Here is a 22,470-nt window from a genome sequence, read left to right on the forward strand (position 1 = left end):
CAACTAACGAAAGTTATATAATAACCCGGGGCATATGCACAAAAATTGGCAGATCCAATTTAACTTCTGGATGGGAATAGTAATTTTTATGGTGACAGTGTAGAATCTGTTTTCAGGACAACAACTTCCCCAAACCTTACTTTATTCCTATTAGAGGCTATTATTGGCACATGAAAGAAATAAAAATGATAAGGGTGAGGTTACTACAGAGGTAATAAATTTCAAGACTCAACAAAAGAAAAAATTACAGAAATAAAACATGGATGATCTCCCAAGATTGCTTTTCTTTAACGCTTTTCAGCTAGGTTCAGTAATTTGAGAAGATGCAGACATAAGAAATATGAATTAAAGCAAAAGAGAGCATGAAGGAGAAAATATGAAACACATTTAAATCTAAACCACTTCCTATGCATAGGAATCTTGTAATAAAATAAATCAAAGAAGCACATAGTAACAAGCATAGGAAAGCAAAACAAGTGCAGCTTCAAGATTTTGAATATAAAGAGGTGAAACTTAATATTGTTGAGATACATAAAATCATGTTTCCCTCTCTCATAACAAATTTAAGTACCATCATGAATAAAATTAACAATATAACTATCACATAAAACATTCTTATCATGAGACACATGCATAAAATAATTATTACTCCCCACATAAGCACAGACATTCTTATTAGTTGTAGTGGGAGCAAATTCAACAAAATAGCTATCATTATTATTATCATCACCATAATCATCAAATATAAGAGGCATATTGTAATCATAATTAATTTTCTTCTCAATAGTAGATGGACTGAAAATAACACAATCATCACTGTAATCATCATATATTGGAGGTATAGTATCATCAAAGTAAATTTCATCCTCCGTGCTTGGGGGACTAAAAATATCATGCTCATCAAAACCTGCTTTTCTAAGCTTAGACTTTTCCATATCATCGGCAATAATGGTGTTCAAAGAATTCATAGCAATAACATTTCCGTTAGTATGCAAATAAAGTTTCATAGTTTTTTTAATTTCTCTTCAAACACCTCATGTTAGTTGATGAATAGGGGGATGACTCGGACATCCCCAAGCTTAGATGATTGTATCTTCTTGAATATATTCTTGGGATGCACCTAAATATCCCCAAGCTTGAGCTCTTGCGTCTTCTTATTCATCTCATCCCACCATATTTATTAGAACTTATAAGCTACATCCACATAAAACTTCACAAAACTCATTAGTAGGGTTAGTACTCATTAAATAATATCCACCAATGTTCAAGCATTGAAAAGTTTTATAATATTTATTCAACATTAGCCATTGTATATACTAAGGTGTTCATGATTTCCGTTGTCCATTGAAAAATTAATGAAACTAATAACACCAAGTGCAATATTGAATAAACTAAGAAATCTATTAAAACTGAACAATCTAAAAAGATGACACTCAACGAGATAGTTAGGTACCTCAAATCGAAAAACTCAAAACTAATTAAAGACACATCATAATCTCAGGTTTATGCACGAAAAAATTTCAGATCAAAAAATACTATTATGAGATTTATCACGATTTTTTACATTGAAGCACAGAAAATCTGTCTAAGAAGTTAGTAAAGATCGAATTATTAGACCTTTCTACGTACCTCAAATCAGAAAACTCAAAACTAATGAAAGTAAGGTAATAAGAAGTACTTAACACTCAATAAATTACAGATCAATATCACGTTCTGGTGATTTTTAAAATTTTCTATGATGGAGCATAGAAATCTGTTTCTAGGGCAGCAAAGTGGCAAACTTGCATCATAAATAAACTAGAAGTTATCTATACATTTTATTTTTATGGTACAGAGAAATATGTACAATATATACACAATGTACAAGTTTTAAACTGAAAATCTTGCATGCAAAGAATTATTTTGGTTTCATAGACATGAACACAAGTGTTCAAGGTTGACGCCCACTTAACCAGTACTCATTTTTCCAATCACTTTCCTTTTTGAAAACGTTTTTAGGTAGCAAGTACAACTTTTTTTTAATTCACTTCCCTATCCATATAAGATAGAGAAAAACTTAAAATTGGAAGTAAAAACTATTTTAGAGATAAAGCAAACAAGTGCACACAAGAATATTCACCCACACGCAAGAGCTCCCCGACAACGACGCCAGAAAAAGTCTTGATAACCCACAACTGCAGGGGATCGGTTGTAGCCTTTTAGATAAGTAAGAGCGTCAAACTCAACAAGGAGCTAAAGGTAGAATACATATTCTCTCAAGTTCTATCAACCACTGATACAACTCTACACATACTAAACGTTTACTTTATCTAGGAACTAATACTAGAGCATTAATACGGGTATGAGAGATAGCTTTGCAAGATAATAAATACAGAAAATTAAATATTAGTGTTGTAGCAATAAAATATACTAAGTAACTATAAACTAACATTATCATGAGTGTGGAAAAGTGATGGTAATAGTGGTGGCTTTGTCCAAGTTTAATTAGCGAATAAATCAGGTTCATTCTATTCGATGTAGTTTTCTATGTGGGAGAGGCTAAATATACAAGCACTCCACTACTTGGATTACAAGTACTATATGATTGGATTGTTTGCAAACATCCGTAAATACTAACAATGCATTAAGGTTTTCCAAATCATAGCCTTAAGTTCATGGTCCTCTTACTCTCATACGTGCAACTAACCGGTTCGAATTTGTCACTCCGGCAGAACTACACCCCTTCCTTTCCACATACTACTAACCTAGGGTGTTGGTCCATGCACACACAAATATAATGGACACCAAAGGACAGTACCATATAGACATACAACTCTAATGAACCAAAAACATTCAACAATTCAATCTAAGAACAAATAAACTACGGAAATATGACATAGATCATAGAATAAATATTATAATATCAAACACCATGTTTACATAGGACAGTACAGAGGTTTGTGGGAGGATGAACCACTGAATACAAGGAGGAGTTGGTGATGGAGATGGCGGTGAAGACGGCGGAGAGGGCAGCGAGGAGCGCAGGGCGGCTGTGGCACGGGGAGCTGCTTCCCCGCCACCGGCATCATGGGGGAGTGATGTCTACGCACGCTTCTATTCTTGTAGACAGTGTTGGGCCTCCAAGAGCAGAGGTTTGTAGAATAGCATCAAGTTTCCCTTAAGTGAATCACCCAAGGTTTATCAAACTCATGGAGGTAGAGGTCAAAGATATCCCTCTCAAGCAACCCTGCAATTAAGATACAAGAAGTGTCTTGTGTCCCCAACACACCTAATACACTTGTCAGATGTATAGGTGCACTAGTTCGGCGAAGAGATAGTGAAATACAAGTAATATGGATGATTATAAGTAGTAATTGCAATGTGAAATAAAAATGGCAGCAAGCAAACATGTAGCAGAACTTGTTGGAAACGGTGTTTCAATGCTTAGAAACAAGACCTAGGGATCATACTTTCACTAGTGGACACTCTCAACAATGATCACATAAATAAATAACTTCTCTTCACTTGTGCTACTCTTAAACACCCTCTTGTTGGATAACAAACACCATTCATCGTGTAGGGCTACAAAATCACACCTCAAGCCAGAGTAAACAAGCTCCACAACGTCCGGAGTTCATATTAAAGTAACCTCTAGAGTGCATAATAGACCGTTGCAATTTAGACCGAGTACTAACATAGCATACACACTATCACCAATAGCTATGAAAGGGGGAATAGATCACATCAATACTATCATAGTAATAGTTAACTTCATAATCTACAAGAGATTACAATCATAACCTACGCCAAGTACTACATGATGCACACACTGTCAACTTTACATCATGGAGGAGGAATAGACTACTTCAATAACATCACTAGAGTAACACATAGATTAATAGTGATACAAAGCTCATGATCACATAAAGATCACACCATGGGAGAGAGAGATGAACCACATAGCTACCGGTAGAGCCCTCCACCTCGGGGGAGAACTACTCCCTCCTCATCATGGGAGACAGCAACGGCGATGAAGATGGTGATGGAGTCGATGGAGATGGATTCCGGGGGCAATTCCCCGTCCCGGCGGCGTGCCGGAACAGAGACTTCTATCCCCCGAACTTGGCTTCGTGATGACGGCGGCTACGTAACTCTTCGTGGAATATCGTCGATTGTCTTAGGGTTTTCGCGACGGAAGGAATATATAGGCGGAAGGGCAGCCTCGGAGGAGCCAGGGGGTGGCCTCCCCACCTGGTGGCGCGGCTAGGGAGGGGCCTGCGCCCAGGTATGGTGTGGGGCCCTCTTGGCCCCCCTCCGACCATTCTCTGGTTCTCCGTGTCCGTCTCGGCAAAATATTGACTTCCGTCTTCGTGGGGTCCAATTCCGAGAATATTTCCTATGTAGAATTTCTGAAACCAAAAACAGCAGAAAACAGGATGTGGCACTTCGGCATCTTGTTAATAGGTTAGTTCCAGAAAATGCATAAAAACGATATAAAGTGTATATAAAACATGTGAGTATTGTCATAAAACTAGCATGGAACATAAGAAATTATAGATACGTTTGAGACGTATCAAGCATCCCCAAGCTTAGTTCCTACTCGCCCTCGAGTAGGTAAACAATAACAAGGATAATTTATGAAGTGACATGCTACTATCATAATCTTGATCAATACTATTGTAAAGCATATAAGATGAATGAAGTGATTCAAAGCAATGGTAAAGATAATGACTAAACAACTGAATCATATAGCAAAGACTTTTCATGAATAGTACTTTCAAGACAAGCATCAATAAGTCTTGCATAAGAGTTAACTCATAAAGCAATAGATTCTTAATAGAAGGTTTTGAAGCAACACAAAGGAAGATATAAGTTTCAGCGGTTGCTTTCAACTTCAACATGTATATCTCATGGATAATTGTCAACACAAAGTAATATGATGAGTGCAAATAAGCAAGTATGTAGGAATCAATGCACACAGTTGACACAAGTGTTTGCTTCTAAGATGGAAAGAAGTAGGTAAACTGACTCAACATAAAGTAAAAGAAAGGCCCTTCGCAGGGGGAAGCAGGGATTACTCATGTGCTAGAGCTTTTTATTTTGAAAACATGGAAACAATTTTGTCAACGGTAGTAATAATTCATATGTGTTATGCATAAAACCTCCTACAAGTTGCAAGCCTCATGCATCGAATACTAATAGTGCTCGCACCTTGTCCTAATTAGCTCAGATTTCCATGGATTATCATTGCATTACATATGTTTCAACCAAGTGTCACAAAGGGATACCTCTATGTCACATGTACAAAGGTCCAAGGAGATAGATCGCATTTGATTTCTCGTTTTTGATAAATCTCAACTTGAGGATATCCATACCGGGATAACATAGAAAACAGATAATGGACTCCTCTTTAATGCTTAAGCATTCAACGACAGATAATATTCTCATAAGAGATTGAGGATTAATGTCCAAGCTGAAACTTCCACCATGGTACATGGCTTTGGTTGGCGGCCCAATGTTCTTCTCTAACAATATGCATACTCAAACCATTCAACTCATGGCAAATCACCCTTACTTCAGACAAGACGAACATGCATAGCAACTCACATGATATTCAACAAAGGTGTAACAGGTGATGGCGTCCCCAGAAACATGGTTACTGCTCAGCAAGCAACTTATAAGAAATAAGATATATAAGCAACATATTCTTTACCACAATAGTTTTTAAGCTACTTTCCCATGAGCTATATATTGCAAAGACAAGGAATGGAATTGTAAAGGTAGCACGCAAGCAATTTACTTTGGAATGGCAGAGAAATACCACATAGTAGGTAGTTATGGTGGACACAAATGGCATACGTTTTGGCTCAAGGTTTTGGATGCATGAGAAGCATTCCCTCTCAGTACAAGGCTTTGGCTAGCAAGGTTGTTTGAAGCAAACACAAGTATGAACCGGTACAGCAAAACTTCCATAAGAACATATTGCAAGCATTATAAGACTCTACACTGTCTTCCTTGTTGTTTAAACACTTTTACCAGAAAATATCTAGACTTTAGAGAGACCAATCATGCAAACCAAATTTCAACAAGCTCTACAGTAATTCTCCACTAATAGGTTCAAACTACATGATGCAAGAGCTTAAACATGATCTAATTAAGAGCTCAAAACAATTGCCAAGTATCAAATTATTCAAGATAATATGCCAATTACCACATGAAGCATTTTCTGTTTCCAACCAAATAGCAATAAACGATGCGGTTTTCAACCTTCGCCATGAACATTAAAAGTAAAGCTAAGAACACCAGTGTTCATATGAACAAGTGGAGCGTGTCTCTCTCCCACACAAGGAATGCTAGGATCCGAATTTATTCAAACACAAACAAAAATAGAAACATACATACGCTCCAAGTAAAGCACATAAGATGTGACGGAATAAAAATATAGTTTCACTAGAGGTGACCTAATAAGTTGTTGATCAAGAAGGGATGCCTTGGGCATCCCCAAGCTTAGATGCTTGAGTCTTCTTGAAATATGCAGGGATGAACCACAGGGGCATCCCCAAGCTTAGACTTTTCACTCTTCTTGATCATATTATATCATCCTCCTCTCTTGATCCTTGAAAACTTCCTCCACACCAACTCAAAAAAATCTCATTAGAGGGTTAGTGCATAATCAAAAATTCACATGTTCAGAGAGGACACAATCATTCCCAACACTTCTGGACATTACCCAAAGCTACTGAAAGTTAATGGAGCAAAGAAATCCACTCAACACAGTAAAAGAGGCAATGTGAAATAAAAGGCAGAATCTTTCAAAACAGAACAGTCCGTAAAGACGAATTTTTTAGAGGCACTTAAAATGCTCAGTTGAAGAATCTCAAATTGAATGAAAGTTTCGTACATATCTGAGGATCACTCATGAATTTTCGCAGATTTTTCTGAGTTTCCTACAGAGAGATCTACTCAAATTCGTGACAGCTAGAAATATGTTTCTGCGCAGAAATCCAAATTTAGTATCAACCTTACTATCAAAGACTTTACTTGGCACAACAATGCAATAAAGTAAAGATAAGGAGAGGTTGCTACAGTAGTAACAACTTCCAAGACACAACAAAATAGTAGCAAAATAAAAACATGGGTTATCTCCCAAGAAGTGCTTTCTTTATAGCCATTAAGATGGGCTCAGTAAATTTAATGATGCACTCGCAAGAAATAAGAGTTGAAGCAAAAGAGAGCATCAAAAGTAAATAAGATACACTTTTAAGTCTAACCCACTTCCTATGAAAATGAATCTTGTAAATAAACAAGTCATGTAAGCATAATGCAACAAGCATAGAAAGGCAACACAAGCGCAACTTCAAGATTCTCAACATAAAGAGGGGAAACTTAATATTATTAAGATGCATATAACCATGTTTCCCTCTATCATAATAACTTTCAGTAGCATCATTGATGAAATCCACAATATAACCATCACTTAAAACATTCTTATCATGATTCATATGCATAAAAGTATCATTAATTTTGGCATAAGAAGAACTCTTCGCATTAGTAATAATTGGAGCAGGATCATTATCAAGAATTTGAACATGGTAAACAAGTTGCATACTAAGGGAATTGTGTTTGGAAATCCCATCATAACTATGACAAGTTTCATAAGGATAATTATAACCTATGTCATAGCATTCTTTATAATAATTTCAAAGATTGGAGGCATAGTGTCATCATAAGAAATAGAATAGTTATCTTCCACAGTGTGTTCATATGTAATCATACCATCATTGTTACTAGAAGGAGATGTATCAAACATATAATCATCACTAGCAAAAGGATTTTCAAACACCTCATCCCCAAGCTTAGAGCTTTCTATATCATTATGGGAAGAAGCATGGATAGTACTAATACTATGGTAATTATTAACATCATCATTTTCAGAATTAGTTTCCCAGAGATTTTCAATATCAAAATTAGTGTGCTATTCTAAATCATGATCACTAATGTAGGTAAAGGACATAGGAAGATCATTGTACTCATATTCATTATCATAATAATCATTAGGAGCAACATACTTACGGTTACCTATCGTTATCTCATACACGCGGGGATATGCCGTTACCTCTTTCTTTTTATCCCCCCTTTTCTTCTTCTTCTTCTTCTTCTTCTTCTTCTTCTTCTTCTTCTTCTTCTTCGTCTTCTTCGTTTCCTTCTTCTTCTTCTTTTCCTTCTCCTCGTTCGCTTCTTTAGGAGGAAGAGGCTTGAAGGGAGGCTTCTCCACATAACCTGATTTATTTCCAGAAACAATAGAAGAAACTTGGGAGGGTTCCTCCTTTTCATTAATAAGTTCAAAACACACAGCGGTCCTATCATATTTTGGCAAAGTGTCATCTTCTAAAATATTTTGTATGTAAGTATTTGTATGGAAATTATCAATGCAATAAGAAAGACACCCATGCAGGACACTATTAATATCAAGAGCACTCATATCCACCAAATAAGTTTTTCTCAATAACTCTTCACACTCCAAAAATAATGTAAGTTCATCATGCTGATTAGGAATGATTTCATCATCACAATACAAATTTGCATCACTCATGGGGTTCGAATTATCATTGGAGGAGCATTGAAAATTAAAATGACCCACTCTATGGCAAAGTTCACAAATAAAAGGATAGAGGGCACAAACTTTTTCACCAAGATCATCTAGAGCCCTAGACCACTTTCTAGTTTTTTCATTCCTGTGATGGATACAATATTCTTCTTCAATTTTATTCTTTTCACAAGGTCTATGAACTCCACAAAAATTAACATGTTTATAGGAAATAGCATTCTCAGGAGTTTGAGCATGTTCATTGCAATCATTAACAACAATTTCATTTTCCATGCAAGTGTCTTTAAAAGGTTCATGATACATGTACCAATTTTCTTTAGGAACACTAATATGAGAAGAAAAGGCTCTATAGCAATCGACCATAATTTGAGGATCAAGACCATATTTAGCACTAAGCTCTTGAAAATCAGCGGTTTGAGCGAAAGACTTAATGCATTCATATTCATAGTTTATACCTGATTCTTTACCTTTGTCGTTCTCCCAATCTTCAGTATTCTCCTGAATCCGATCAAGAAGGTCCCATTTAAACTCTTCTTTGTTGCGCGTGAATGATCCAGAATAAGTAGTATCCAGCAAGGTTTTATCTTGAAAAGAAAGTCTTGCATAGAAATTATCAATGATGATATTACCAGGAAGCTCATGAATAGAGCATTTGAGCATTAAAGACTTCAATCTTCCCCATGCTTGGGCAATACTCTCTCCATTATGAGGCCAGAAATTATATATGCGGTTTCGGTCTTTGTGAATTTCACTTGGAGGATAGAATTTAGAATAAAATAGAGGCATAATATCCTTCCAATCAAGAGAATGCCTATTCTTCAGAAATTTATACCAATGCACCGCTTTACCAGACAGCGACATAGAGAATGGTTTCTTCCTAACTTCATCCATAGAAATACCTGCACACTTGAATAACCCACATAATTCATGTAAAAACAGTAAATGATCTCCAGGATGGACAGTTTCATCCCCTTCATAGCGTTTATCCACAACACGTTCAATAATTTTCATAGGTATTTTATATGGAATACTTTCAACAGGTGGATTTGGAATATCACAAGCATCATTCGAATTACCACATGTTGGAGACAAAGCATTATCAAGGCAAAATACTTCTTCCAAAGTCGAGGAGCAAAAAGGATTTTTAGATAAACTAGCTTCCCCAAGCTTGGGTTTTTCCAAAGCATTAAAAATAATGGTGTCCAAAGAATTTATACTAATAACATTACTACCACTATTATGCATAGAAACTTCCATAGGTGTTTTAATTTTCTCTTCAAACACCTCATGTCCTAACTCAAGATAGATACTATAAAGATCTCTAATTTTTTTGATGTTTTCCATTAAGCCTAACTAGTGAAATAAAAACAAGAAACAAAAAGATGCAATTGCAGGATCTAAAGGAAATAGCTTCGAGCACTCACACACCGGCAACAATGCTAGGAAATAGCTTAGTAGTCGGAGAATGTGAATACCTTTTACCTTACCTCCCCGGCAACGGCGCCAGAAAATAGCTTGATGTCTACGCACGCTTCTATTCTTGTAGACAGTGTTGGGCCTCCAAGAGGAGAGGTTTGTAGAACAGCAGCAAGTTTCCCTTAAGTGAATCACCCAAGGTTTATCAAACTCAGGGAGGTAGAGGTCAAAGATGTCCCTCTCAAGCAACCCTGCAATTAAGATACAAGAAGTCTCTTGTGTCCCCAACACACCTAATACACTTGTCAGATGTATAGGTGCACTAGTTCGGCGAAGAGATAATGAAATACAAGTAATATAGATGATTATAAGTAGTAATTGCAATCTGAAATAAAAATGGCAGCAAGCAAACATGTAGCAGAACTTGTTGGAAACGGTGTTTCAATGCTTAGAAACAATACCTAGGGATCATACTTTCACTAGTGGACACTCTCAACAATGATCACATAAATAAATAACTTCTCTTCACTTGTGCTACTCTTAAACATACTCTTGTTGGATAACAAACACCATTCATTGTGTAGGGCTACAAAAGCACACCTCAAGCCGGAGTAAACAAGCTCCACAACGTCCGGAGTTCATATTAAAGTAACCTCTAGAGTGCATAATAGACCGTTGCAATTTAGAGCGAGTACTAACATAACATACACATTGTCACCAATAGCTATGAAAGGGGGAATAGATCACATCAATATTATCATAGTAATAGTTAACTTCATAATCTATAAGAGATTACAATCATAACCTACGCCAAGTACTACATGATGCACACACTGTCAACTTTACATCATGGAGGAGGAATAGACTACTTTAATAATATCACTAGAGTAACACATAGATTAATAGTGATACAAAGTTCATGATCACATAAAGATCACACCATGGGAGAGAGAGATGAACCACATAGCTACCGGTAGAGCCCTCAGCCTCGGGGGAGAACTACTCCCTCCTCATCATGGGAGACAGCAACGGCGATGAAGATGGCGATGGAGTCGATGGAGATGGATTCCGGGGGCAATTCCCCGTCCCGGCAGCGTGCCGAAACAGAGACTTCTGTCCCCCGAACTTGGCTTCGCGATGGCAACGGCTACGTAACTCTTCGTGGAATATCGTCGATTGTCTTAGGGTTTTTGCGACGAAAGGAATATATAGGCGGAAGGGCAGCCTCGGAGGAGCCAGGGGGTGGCCTCCCCACCTGGTGGCACGGCCAGGGAGGGCCCCGCGCCCAGGTATGGTGTGGGGCCCCCTTGGCCCCCCTCCGGCCCTTCTCTGGCTCTCCGTGTCCGTCTCGGCAAAATATTGACTTCCGTCTTCGTGGGGTCCAATTCCGAGAATATTTCCTGTGTAGAATTTCTGAAACCAAAAACAGCAGAAAACAGGAACTGGCACTTCGGCATCTTGTTAATAGGTTAGTTCCAGAAAATGCATAAAAACGATATAAAGTGTATATAAAACATGTGAGTATTTTCATAAAAATAGCATGGAACATAAGAAATTATAGATACGTTTGAGACATATCAGGGAGCGCCGCCCCTTAGCCTCCCTCCTTCATGGTTTCTTGGGAGCCCTGATACGTCTCCGACGTATCGATAATTTCTTATGTTCCATGCCACATTATTGATGATATCTATATGTTTTATGCATACTTTATGTCATATTTATGCATTTTCTGGCACTAACCTATTAACGAGATGCCGAAGAGCCAGTTGCTGTTTTCTGCTGTTTTTGGTTTCAGAAATCCTAGTAAGGAAATATTCTCGGAATTGGACGAAATCAATGCCCAGGGGCCTATTTTCACACGAAGCTTCCAGAAGACCGGAGGACTAACGAAGTGGGGCCACGAGGCGGCGCCACACTAGGGCGGCGCGGCCCAGGTGCTGGCCGCGCGGCCCTAGCGTGTGGGCCCCTCGTGACTCTCCCGACTCTGCCCTTCCGCCTACAAATAGCCTTCGTCGCGAAACCCCCAGTACCGAGAGCCACGATACGGAAAACCTTCTAGAGACGCCGCCGCCGCCAATCCCATCTCGGGGGATTCAGGAGATCGCCTCCGGCACCCTGCCGGAGAGGGGATTCATCTCCCGGAGGACTCTTCACCGCCATGGTCGCCTCCGGAGTGATGAGTGAGTAGTTCACCCCTGGACTATGGGTCCATAGCAGTAGCTAGATGGTTGTCTTCTCCTCATTATGCTTCATTGTCGGATCTTGTGAGCTGCCTAACATGATCAAGATCATCTATCTGTAATGCTATATGTTGTGTTTGTTGGGATCCGATGGATAGAGAATACTATGTTATGTTGATTATCAATCTATTACCTATGTGTTGTTTATGATCTTGCATGCTCTCCGTTATTAGTAGAGGCTCTGGCCAAGTTTTTACTCTTAACTCCAAGAGGGAGTACTTATGCTCGATAGTGGGTTCATGCCTCCATTAAATCTGGGACAGTGACAGAAAGTTCTAAGGTTGTGGATGTGCTGTTGCCACTAGGGATAAAACATTGATGCTATGTCCGAGGATGTAGTTATTGATTACATTACGCACCATACTTAATGCAATTGTCTGTTGTTGTCAACTTAATACTGGAAGGGGTTCGGATGATAACCTGAAGGTGGACTTTTTAGGCATAGATGCATGCTGGATAGCGGTCTATGTGCTTTGTCGTAATGCCCAATTAAATCTCACAATACTCATCATATCATGTATGTGCATTGTCATGCCCTCTCTATTTGTCAATTCCCCAACTATAATTTGTTCACCCAACATGCTATTTATCTTATGGGAGAGACACCTCTAGTGAACTGTGGACCCCGGTCCATTCTTTACATCAAATACAATCTACTGCAATACTTGTTCTACTGTTTTTTGCAAACAATCATCATCCACACTATACATCTAATCCTTTGTTACAGCAAGCCGGTGAGATTGACAACCTCACTGTTCCGTTGGGGCAAAGTACTTTGGTTGTGTTGTGCAGGTTCCACGTTGGCGCCGGAATCCTTGGTGTTGCGCCGCACTACATCTCGCCACCATCAACCTTCAACGTGCTTCTTGGCTCCTACTGGTTCGATAAACCTTGGTTTCTTACTGAGGGAAAACTTGCCGCTGTACGCATCACACCTTCCTCTTGGGGTTCCCAACGGACGCGTGCTGTACGCGTATCAAGCTCTTTTTCTGGCGCCGTTGCCGGGGAGATCAAGACACGCTGCAAGGGGAGTCTCCACATCCCAATCTCTTTCCTTTGTTTTTGTCTTGCATTATTTTATTTACTACTTTGTTTGCTGCACTAAATCAAAACACAAAAAAAATTAGTTGCTAGTTTTACTTTACTTGCTATCTTGTTTGCTATATTAAAAACACAAAAAAAAATTAGTTACTTGCATTTACTTTATCTAGTTTGCTTTATTTACTGTTGCTAAAATGGGTACTCCTGAAAATACTAAGTTGTGTGACTTCACAACCACAAATAATAATGATTTCTTATGCACACCTGTTGCTCCACCTGCTACTACAGCAGAATTCTTTGAAATTAAACACCTTTCTTGAATCTTGTTATGCGAGAGCAATTTTCTGGTGTTAGTTCTGATGATGCTGCTGCCCATCTCAATAATTTTGTTGAATTATGTGAAATGCAAAAGTATAAGGATGTAGATGGTGACATTATAAAATTAAAATTGTTTCCTTTCTCATTAAGAGGAAGAGCTAAAGATTGGTTGCTATCTCTGCCTAAGAATAGTATTGATTCATGGACTAAATGCAAGGATGCTTTTATTGGTAGATATTATCCCCCTGCTAAAATTATATCTTTGAGGAGTAGCATAATGAATTTTAAACAATTGGATAATGAGCATGTTGCACAAGCATGGGAAAGAATGAAATCTTTGGTTAAAAATTGCCCAACCCATGGACTGGCTACTTGGATGATCATCCAAACCTTTTATGCATGACAGAATTTTTCTTCGCGGAACCTATTGGATTCAGCTGCTGGAGGTACCTTTATGTCCACCACTCTTGGTGAAGCAACAAAGCTTCTTGATAACATGATGATTAATTACTCTGAATGGCACACGGAAAGAGCTCCACAAGGTAAGAAGGTAAATTCTGTCGAAGAAACCTCTTCCTTGAGTGATAAGATTGATGCTATTATGTCTATGCTTGTGAATGGTAGGACTAATGTTGATCCTAATAATGTTCTGTTAGCTTCATTGGTTGCTCAAGAAGAACATGTTGATGTAAACTACATTAAAAATAATAATTTCAACAACAATGCTTACCGGAACAATTCTAGTAACAACTATAGGCCATTCCTTATAATAATGGCAACGGCTATGGTAATTCTTATGGGAATTCTTACAACAACAATAGGAACACACCCCCTGGACTTGAAGCCATGCTTAAAAAATTTATTAGTACACAAACTGCTTTTAACAAATCTGTTGAAGAAAAGCTTGGGAAAATTGATATACTTGCTTCTAAAGTCGATAGTCTTGTCTTGATGTTGATCTTTTGAAATCGAAAGTTATGCCTCATGAAAATCATAATAATAAAATTGTTACTACAGCAAATGCCATCCAAGTTAGAATTAATGAGAATATAAGATTGATGGCCGAATTGCGTGCTAGGTGGGAAAGAGAAGAAAATGAAAAAGAAGATAATATAGCTAAAGATTAGACTATTACCACCACTAGCAATGCTAATGCTACACATGTTGTTGCACCTCCTACTAATAATGGTAAAATAATTGGTGTTGGAAATGTTTCCACTTCTAATGCAAAGCGCGAAAAACTGCCTGAAACTGCTAAAACTGCTGAAATTGCCTGTGATAAAACTGCTGAAATTTTTTCCAACATTGGGGATAATGATCCCATTGCTTTAGATTATAAAGGTTTGGATTTTGATGATTGTCACATCTCTGAAGTTATAAAGTTCTTACAAAAACTTGCTAAGAGTCCTAATGCTAGTGCTATAAATTTGGCTTTCACAAAACATATTACAAATGCTCTCATAAAAGCTAGAGAAGAGAAACTAGAACGCGGAACTTCTATTCCTAGGAAGCTAGAGGATGGTTGGGAGCCCATCATTAAGATGAAGGTCAATGACTTTGATTGTAATGCTTTATGTGATCTTGGTGCAAGTATTTCCGTTATGCCTAAGAAAATCTATAATATGCTTGACTTGCCACCATTGAAAAATTGTTATTTGGATGTTAATCTTGCTGATAACTCTACAAAGAAACGTTTGGGGAGAGTTGATAATGTTTGCATTACCGTTAACAATAACCTTGTCCCCGTTGATTTTGTTGTCTTGGATATTGAATGCAATGCATCTTGTCCCATTATATTGGGAAGACCTTTTTTTCGAACTGTTGGTGCTATCATTGATATGAAGGAAGGTAATATTAAATATCAATTTCCTCTCAAGAAAGGTATGGAACACTTCTCTAGAAATAGAATAAAGTTACCTTTTGATTCTATTATTAGAACAAATTATGATGTTGATGCTTCGTCTCTTGATAATACTTGATATACACTTTCTGCGCCTAGCTGAAAAGCGTTAAAGAAAAGCGCTTATGGGAGACAACCCATGTTTTTACTACAGTACTTTTATTTTATATTTGAGTCTTGGAAGTTGTTACTACTGTATAAACCTCTCCTTATCTTAGTTTTGTGCATTGTTGTGCCAAGTAAAGTCGTTGATAGTAAGGTTCATACTAGATTTGGATTACTGCGCAGAAACAGATTTCTTTGCTGTCACGAATCTGGGCCTAATTCTCTGTAGGTAACTCAGAAAATTATGCCAATTTACGTGAGTGATCCTCAGATATTTACGCAACTTTCATTCAATTTGAGCATTTTCATTTGAGCAAGTCTGGTGCCTCAATAAAATTCGTCTTTACGAACTGTTCTGTTTTGACAGATTCTGCCTTTTATTTCGCATTGCCTGTTTTGCTATGCTTGATGGATTTTTCGATCCCATTAACTTTCAGTAGCTTTTTGCAATGTCCAGAAGTGTAAAGAATGATTGTGTCACCTCTGAACATGTAAATTTTAATTGTGCACTAACCCTCTAATGAGTTGTTTTGAGTTTGGTGTGGAGGAAGTTTTCAAGGATCAAGAGAGGGAGATGATACAACATGATCAAGGAGAGTGAAAGCTCTAAGCTTGGGGATGCCCCGGTGGTTCACCCCTGCATATATCAAGAAGACTCAAGCGTCTAAGCTTGGGGATGCCCAAGGCATCCCCTTCTTCATCGACAACATTATCAGGTTCCTCCCCTGAAACTATATTTTTATTCCATCACATCTTATGTGCTTTGCTTGGAGCGTCGGTTTGTTGTTGTTTTTGTTTTGTTTGAATAAAATGGATCCTAGCATTCATTGTGTGGGAGAGAGACACGCTCCGCTGTTGCATATGGACAAATATGTCCTTAGGCTTTACTCATAATATTCATGGCGAAGTTTCTTCTTCGTTAAATTGTTATATGGTTGGAATTGGAAAATGCTACATGTAGTAATTGCTAAAATGTCTTGGATAATGTGATACTTGACAATTGTTATGCTCATGTTTAAGCTCTTGCATCATATACTTTGCACCTATTAATGAAGAAATACATAGAGCTTGCTAAAATTTGCTTTGCATAATTGGTCTCTCTAAGGTCTAGATAATTTCTAGTATTGAATTTGAACAACAAGGAAGACGGTGTAGAGTCTTATAATGTTTACAATATGTCTTTTATGTGAGTTTTGCTGCACCGCTTCATCCATGTGTTTGTTTCAAATAACCTTGCTAGCCTAAACCTTGCATCGAGAGGGAATACTTCTCATGCATCCAAAATCCTTGAGCCAACCACTATGCCATTTGTGTCCACCATACCTACCTACTACATGGTATTTCTCCGCCATTCCAAAGTAAATTGCTTGAGTGCTACCTTTAAAATTTCTATTCCTCTACCTTTGCAATATATATCTCATGGGACAAATAGCCTAAAAACTATTGTGGTATTGAATATGTACTTATGCACTTTATCTCTTATTAAGTTACTTGTTGTGCGATAACCATGTTCCTGGGGACGCCATCAACTACTCTTTGTTGAATATCATGTGAGTTGCTATGCATGTCCGTCTTGTCTGAAGTAAGGGAGATTTACCGCTAAAATGGTTAGAGCATGCATACTGTTAGAGAAGAACATTGGGCCGCTAACTAAAGCCATGATCCATGGTGGAAGTTTCAGTTTTGGACAAATATCCTCAATCTCATACGAGAAAATTAATTGTTGCTACATGCTTATGCATTAAAGAGGAGTCCATTATCTGTTGTCTATGTTGTCCCGGTATGGATGTCTACGTTGAGAATAATCAATAGCGAGAAATCCGATACGAGCTTTCTCCTTAGACCTTTGTACAGGCGGCATAGAGGTACCCCTTTGTGACACTTGGTTAAAACATGTGCATTGCAATGATAATCCAGGTAATCCGAGCTAATTAGGACAAGGTGCGGGCACTATTAGTATACTATGCATGATGCTTGCAACTTGTAAGATATAATTTACATAACACATATGCTTTATTACTACCGTTGACAAAATTGTTTCTTGTTTTCAAAACCAAAGCTCTAGCACAAATATAGCAATCGATGCTTTCCTCTTTGAAGGACCTTTCTTTTACTTTTATGTTGAGTCAGTTCACCTATTTCTCTCCACCTCAAGAAGCAAACATTTGTGTGAACTGTGCATTGATTCCTACATACTTGCATATTGCACTTGTTATATTACTCTATGTTGACAATATCCATGAGATATACATGTTACAAGTTGAAAGCAACCGCTGAAACTTAATCTTCCTTTGTGTTGCTTCAATGCCTCTACTTTGAATTTATTGCTTTATGAGTTAACTCTTATGCAAGACTTATTGATGCTTGTCTTCAAGTACTATTCATGAAAAGTCTTTGTTATATGATTCAATTGTTTACTCATTGCATTACCATTGTTTGGATCGCTGCATTCATTACATATGCTTACAATAGTATGATCAAGGTTATGATGGCATGTCACTCCAGAAATTATCTTTGTTATCGTTTACCTGCTCGGGACGACAGCAAACTAAGCAGGGATGCTGATACGTCTCCGACGTATCGATAATTTCTTATGTTCCATGCCACATTATTGATGATATCTACATGTTTTATGCATACTTTATGTCATATTTATGCATTTTCCGGCACTAACCTATTAACGAGATGCCGAAGAGCCAGTTGCTATTTTCTGCTGTTTTTGGTTTCAGAAATCCTAGTAAGGGAATATTCTCGGAATTGGACGAAATCAACGCCCAGGGGCCTATTTTCACACGAAGCTTCCAGAAGACCGGAGGACTAACGAAGTGGGGCCACGAGGCGGCGCCACACTAGGGCGGTGCGGCCCAGGTGCTGGCCGCGCGGCCCTAGCGTGTGGGCCCCTCGTGACTCTCCCGACTCTGCCCTTCCGCCTACAAATAGCCTTCGTCGCGAAACCCCCAGTACCGAGAGCCACGATACGGAAAACCTTCCAGAGACGCCGCCGCCGCCAATCCCATCTCGGGGGATTCAGGAGATTGCCTCCGGCACCCTGCCGGAGAGGGGATTCATCTCCCGGAGGACTCTTCACCGCCATGGTCGCCTCCGGAGTGATGAGTGAGTAGTTCACCCCTGGACTATGGGTCCATAGCAGTAGCTAGATGGTTGTCTTCTCCTCATTATGCTTCATTGTCGGATCTTGTGAGCTGCCTAACATGATCAAGATCATCTATCTGTAATGCTATATGTTGTGTTTTTTGGGATCCGATGGATAGAGAATACTATGTTATGTTGATTATCAATCTATTACCTATGTGTTGTTTATGATCTTGCATGCCCTCCGTTATTAGTAGAGGCTCTGGCCAAGTTTTTACTCTTAACTCCAAGAGGGAGCACTTATGCTCGATAGTGGGTTCATGCCTCCATTAAATGCAGGACGATGTGAGAAAGTTCTAAGGTTGTGGATGTGCTGTTGCCACTAGGGATAAAACATTGATGCTATGTCCGAGGATGTAGTTATTGATTACATTACGCACCATACTTAATGCAATTGTCTGTTGTTTTCAACTTAATACTGGAAGGGGTTCGGATGATAACCTGAAGGTGGACTTTTTAGGCATAGATGCATGTTGGATAGCGGTCTATGTGCTTTGTCGTAATGCCCAATTAAATCTCACAATACTCATCATATCATGTATGTGCATTGTCACGCCCTCTCTATTTGTCAATTGCCCAACTGTAATTTGTTCACCCAACATGCTATTTATCTTATGGGAGAGACACCTCTAGTGAACTGTGGACCCCGGTCCATTCTTTACATCAAATACAATCTACTGCAATACTTGTTCTACTGTTTTCTGCAAACAATCATCATCCACACTATACATCTAATCCTTTGTTACAGCAAGCCGGTAAGATTGACAACCTCACTGATTCGTTGAGGCAAAGTACTTTGGTTGTGTTGTGCAGGTTCCATGTTGGCGCCGGAATCCCTGGTGTTGCGCCGCACTACATCTCGCCGCCATCAACCTTCAACGTGCTTCTTGGCTCCTACTGGTTCGATAAACCTTGGTTTCTTACTGAGGGAAAACTTGCCGCTGTACGCATCACACCTTCCTCTTGGGGTTCCCAACGGACGCGTGCTGTACGCGTATCAAGCCCTCCCCCATGGACATGGGATCCATGGGTGAGGGAAAAACATGACTTTGGTGGCTGGAAATTCGTGGGTGGAGGTGTCCTCCACGAGTTAAGTTTTTGGTCCAGGTGTACTAAGTGTGCAAATAAATCTTGGACGAGGACCCTAGTTGTTGAGGACCCAAGGCAGATATCTTGTTTGACGCCCTGAATGAAGCGCCAAAACTGTGAACCTTGTCGGCGCTCACATGCCAAGAAGGTCCTCCCTCATCCCTGAGCATGCGCCATACCCATTTCAGCAATAGGGCCTTATTAATGTGTCTAGAGGCCAAATGCCTAGACCCCTACCCTCATGATCTTTAGGGGTATAAATATTGATCCATTTGACCATGTGATATTTCTAGCAGCCATTGATATTCTGCCGGAAGAAACGAGATAGATCCTTATCAAAGGTGACATGCACTCCCTCCGGCAGCAGTAATAGCCCCATAATATACCTAGGAAGGCTGGAAATTTCGGAGTCAATGATGACAGTTTTACTGCCTTTGGAGGTTAATCTGGCCCACCACGATTCAGCCTTCGATCTAACTTGAGCAACCAACGGTTCGAGGTCCCTAATCAAGATCTTGGTACCCGAATCGACATCCCCAAATAAGTAATGGGGAATGAGGCAAGGCAACAATTGAGATTGTCTGCAATCCTCTGCTGATCCTCCGGAGCGTACCCCGAAACTACAACCTCGCATTTTTTTTTATCAAAGTTGATTCTGAGACCAGACATCCCTTCAAAGCATAGATGAAGGACAATTAGATTCCGGATATCTAGTTCCGATCTCTCCACCATGATCATGGTATCATCGGCATACTGGAGGTCGGTTACCCCTCCTCTAGGAATAAGATGGCCAACCACACCAAAGATGTAGTATTGTTGTTGAAATGTTTTTTTTTTGCGGAGGAAGTATTGTTGTTGATTTTTTTTACGGGGAAATGTTGATGAGAATGCCATAATTAGCATATGCTTCATGTCTACTTAGAAGTTCTTAAGTGGTGAATAAACCCATCGATGTACTTCTCGTGGCACTGCCTGCTGGCCACGATCTCTTGCAACTTCTTAGCACCGGCGACGAACACCCTACTGTCAACGACGGCCCGAACAGCTCCGGCAACATCGTCCCGGGAAAAGGACCCATCATTGTCGTTCCTCGGCACTAGCACCCCGACCTTCCTCTCCTCCATGAGGCGCGCGTTCGGGCCTTGGTCGCCGGCGATGGGCAGCATGATGAGAGGGTGCCCGAACTGGAGCCCCTCCAGGACCGAACCCCACCCGCAGTGCGTCAAGAACGCGCCCACGGCGCCGTGCGCCAGTATGCTCATCTGAGGAACCCACCGTGCCGCCACGAGCCCGAGCTGGCCAGTGCGCTCCCGGAAGCCTTCTGGCACGATGCTGTCTCCGTGAACGCCGACGGGCGTCCTCAGGGCCCAGAGGAAACGCGTCCCGGCGAGCTCCAGCCCGTGTGCCAGCTCGCGGAGCAGCTCGGCGCGCACCGGCGCCTCGCTCCCCAAGGCGACGTAGACGACCGACTTGGCCGGCTGCGCGTCGAGCCACCGCATGATCGCGTCGTCCTCCGCGTTCTTGCCGGCTTCTCGGTCGCAATCTCCGTCGGGCTTCGTTGGTGGAAGCAGCAGGCCGAGCGGGACGATCGGTTTGCCGTAGAGCCCAGCCAGGAGTGGGATCGCGTCGGGCTCCAGCTCGGAGCAGCTCCGCACGGCGAAGAGCTTGGAGATCTTCAGCGTCATGAAGTAGCGGCTCATGATGGACAACCCCAAGGCGCCCTCTTCCGCCGCGAACTCCGTGGCGGCCAGCTCCGCCTCGAACTTCGGCGCCGCGCCCAAGGACTTGGCGATCGCCTGTCGTTCTTCCACGCGGGACTCCGGGGGCGCGCCGGCCATAGCCGCGATGGCCGCGGCGCACGGAAGGAACATGACGCACGGCACCTGGCGGTCGTGGGCGGCAGCGGCGACCCAGTGGTGCGAGTAGTCGACCACGACCCAGTCGGGCTTCCTGCCGGCGTCGGCACACGCGGCGTCGAGGAACACGGCGAAAGGCCCGGCGAGTCCGTCGAACGCCTCCCTGTGGAGGTCGAACTTGTCGGACGGGACGTCGCCCGTGGACTCGGCGCCGTCCGGGAGGCCCGCGACCTGCGGAAGCGGAAGCGCGACGAGGTCGACGAGCGGCGCCAGCGCGGGACGGACCGGCGGGAGGCGGGCTAGGTTGCGCGGGGTGGAGACGAAGGACATGCGGTGGCCCCGTGCGGCCAGGCGCTCGGCGAGCTGGAGGCAGGGGAGCAGGTGGCCCATGGCGAGCCACGGGAAGATGACAATGTGCAGCGGTGAAGACCCGACGGCGTCCATTGCCAACGACGTCTGCAGAGGGTTTTGTGCCGGAGTATAGAACTGACGTAGTAACTCACAGTGCCGGGAAGCGAAGTGCTGCTTATTTAACTTGGGGCGTTGTGGACGAGAGCCGGCTGTGCGTTTTGTCTAGAGTTTGTTTTTGTTGGGACGGCAGCAATGCGTGATAACCAAGGTGTGCTTGGATTATGACGACCGCCTACTTGTGATGATCGAGTAGAAAAATTGCCAAGGAATTGATAGTTTCCCCATCGAGGTTGATTATGGAAGCAGCAGGCCGCGGGACGACCGGTTTGCCGTAGAGCCCAGCCAGGAGCGGGG

General features: G+C 40.9%; 1 protein-coding gene across 1 annotated transcript; it reads right to left on the reverse strand.

The window, feature by feature from the left end:
* Window positions 1-20,763: 20,763 nt before the first annotated feature.
* Window positions 20,764-22,149, reverse strand: LOC127293264 (UDP-glycosyltransferase 91B1-like). Its single transcript, XM_051322848.2, has one exon. It carries the CDS (start codon window positions 22,147-22,149, stop codon window positions 20,764-20,766), a length of 1,386 nt encoding a protein of 461 aa, XP_051178808.1.
* Between the last annotated feature and the right edge of the window lie 321 nt (window positions 22,150-22,470).

Source organism: Lolium perenne, chromosome 4 (assembly GCF_019359855.2).
Source record: "Lolium perenne isolate Kyuss_39 chromosome 4, Kyuss_2.0, whole genome shotgun sequence".
NCBI classification, from domain to species: domain Eukaryota; kingdom Viridiplantae; phylum Streptophyta; class Magnoliopsida; order Poales; family Poaceae; genus Lolium; species Lolium perenne.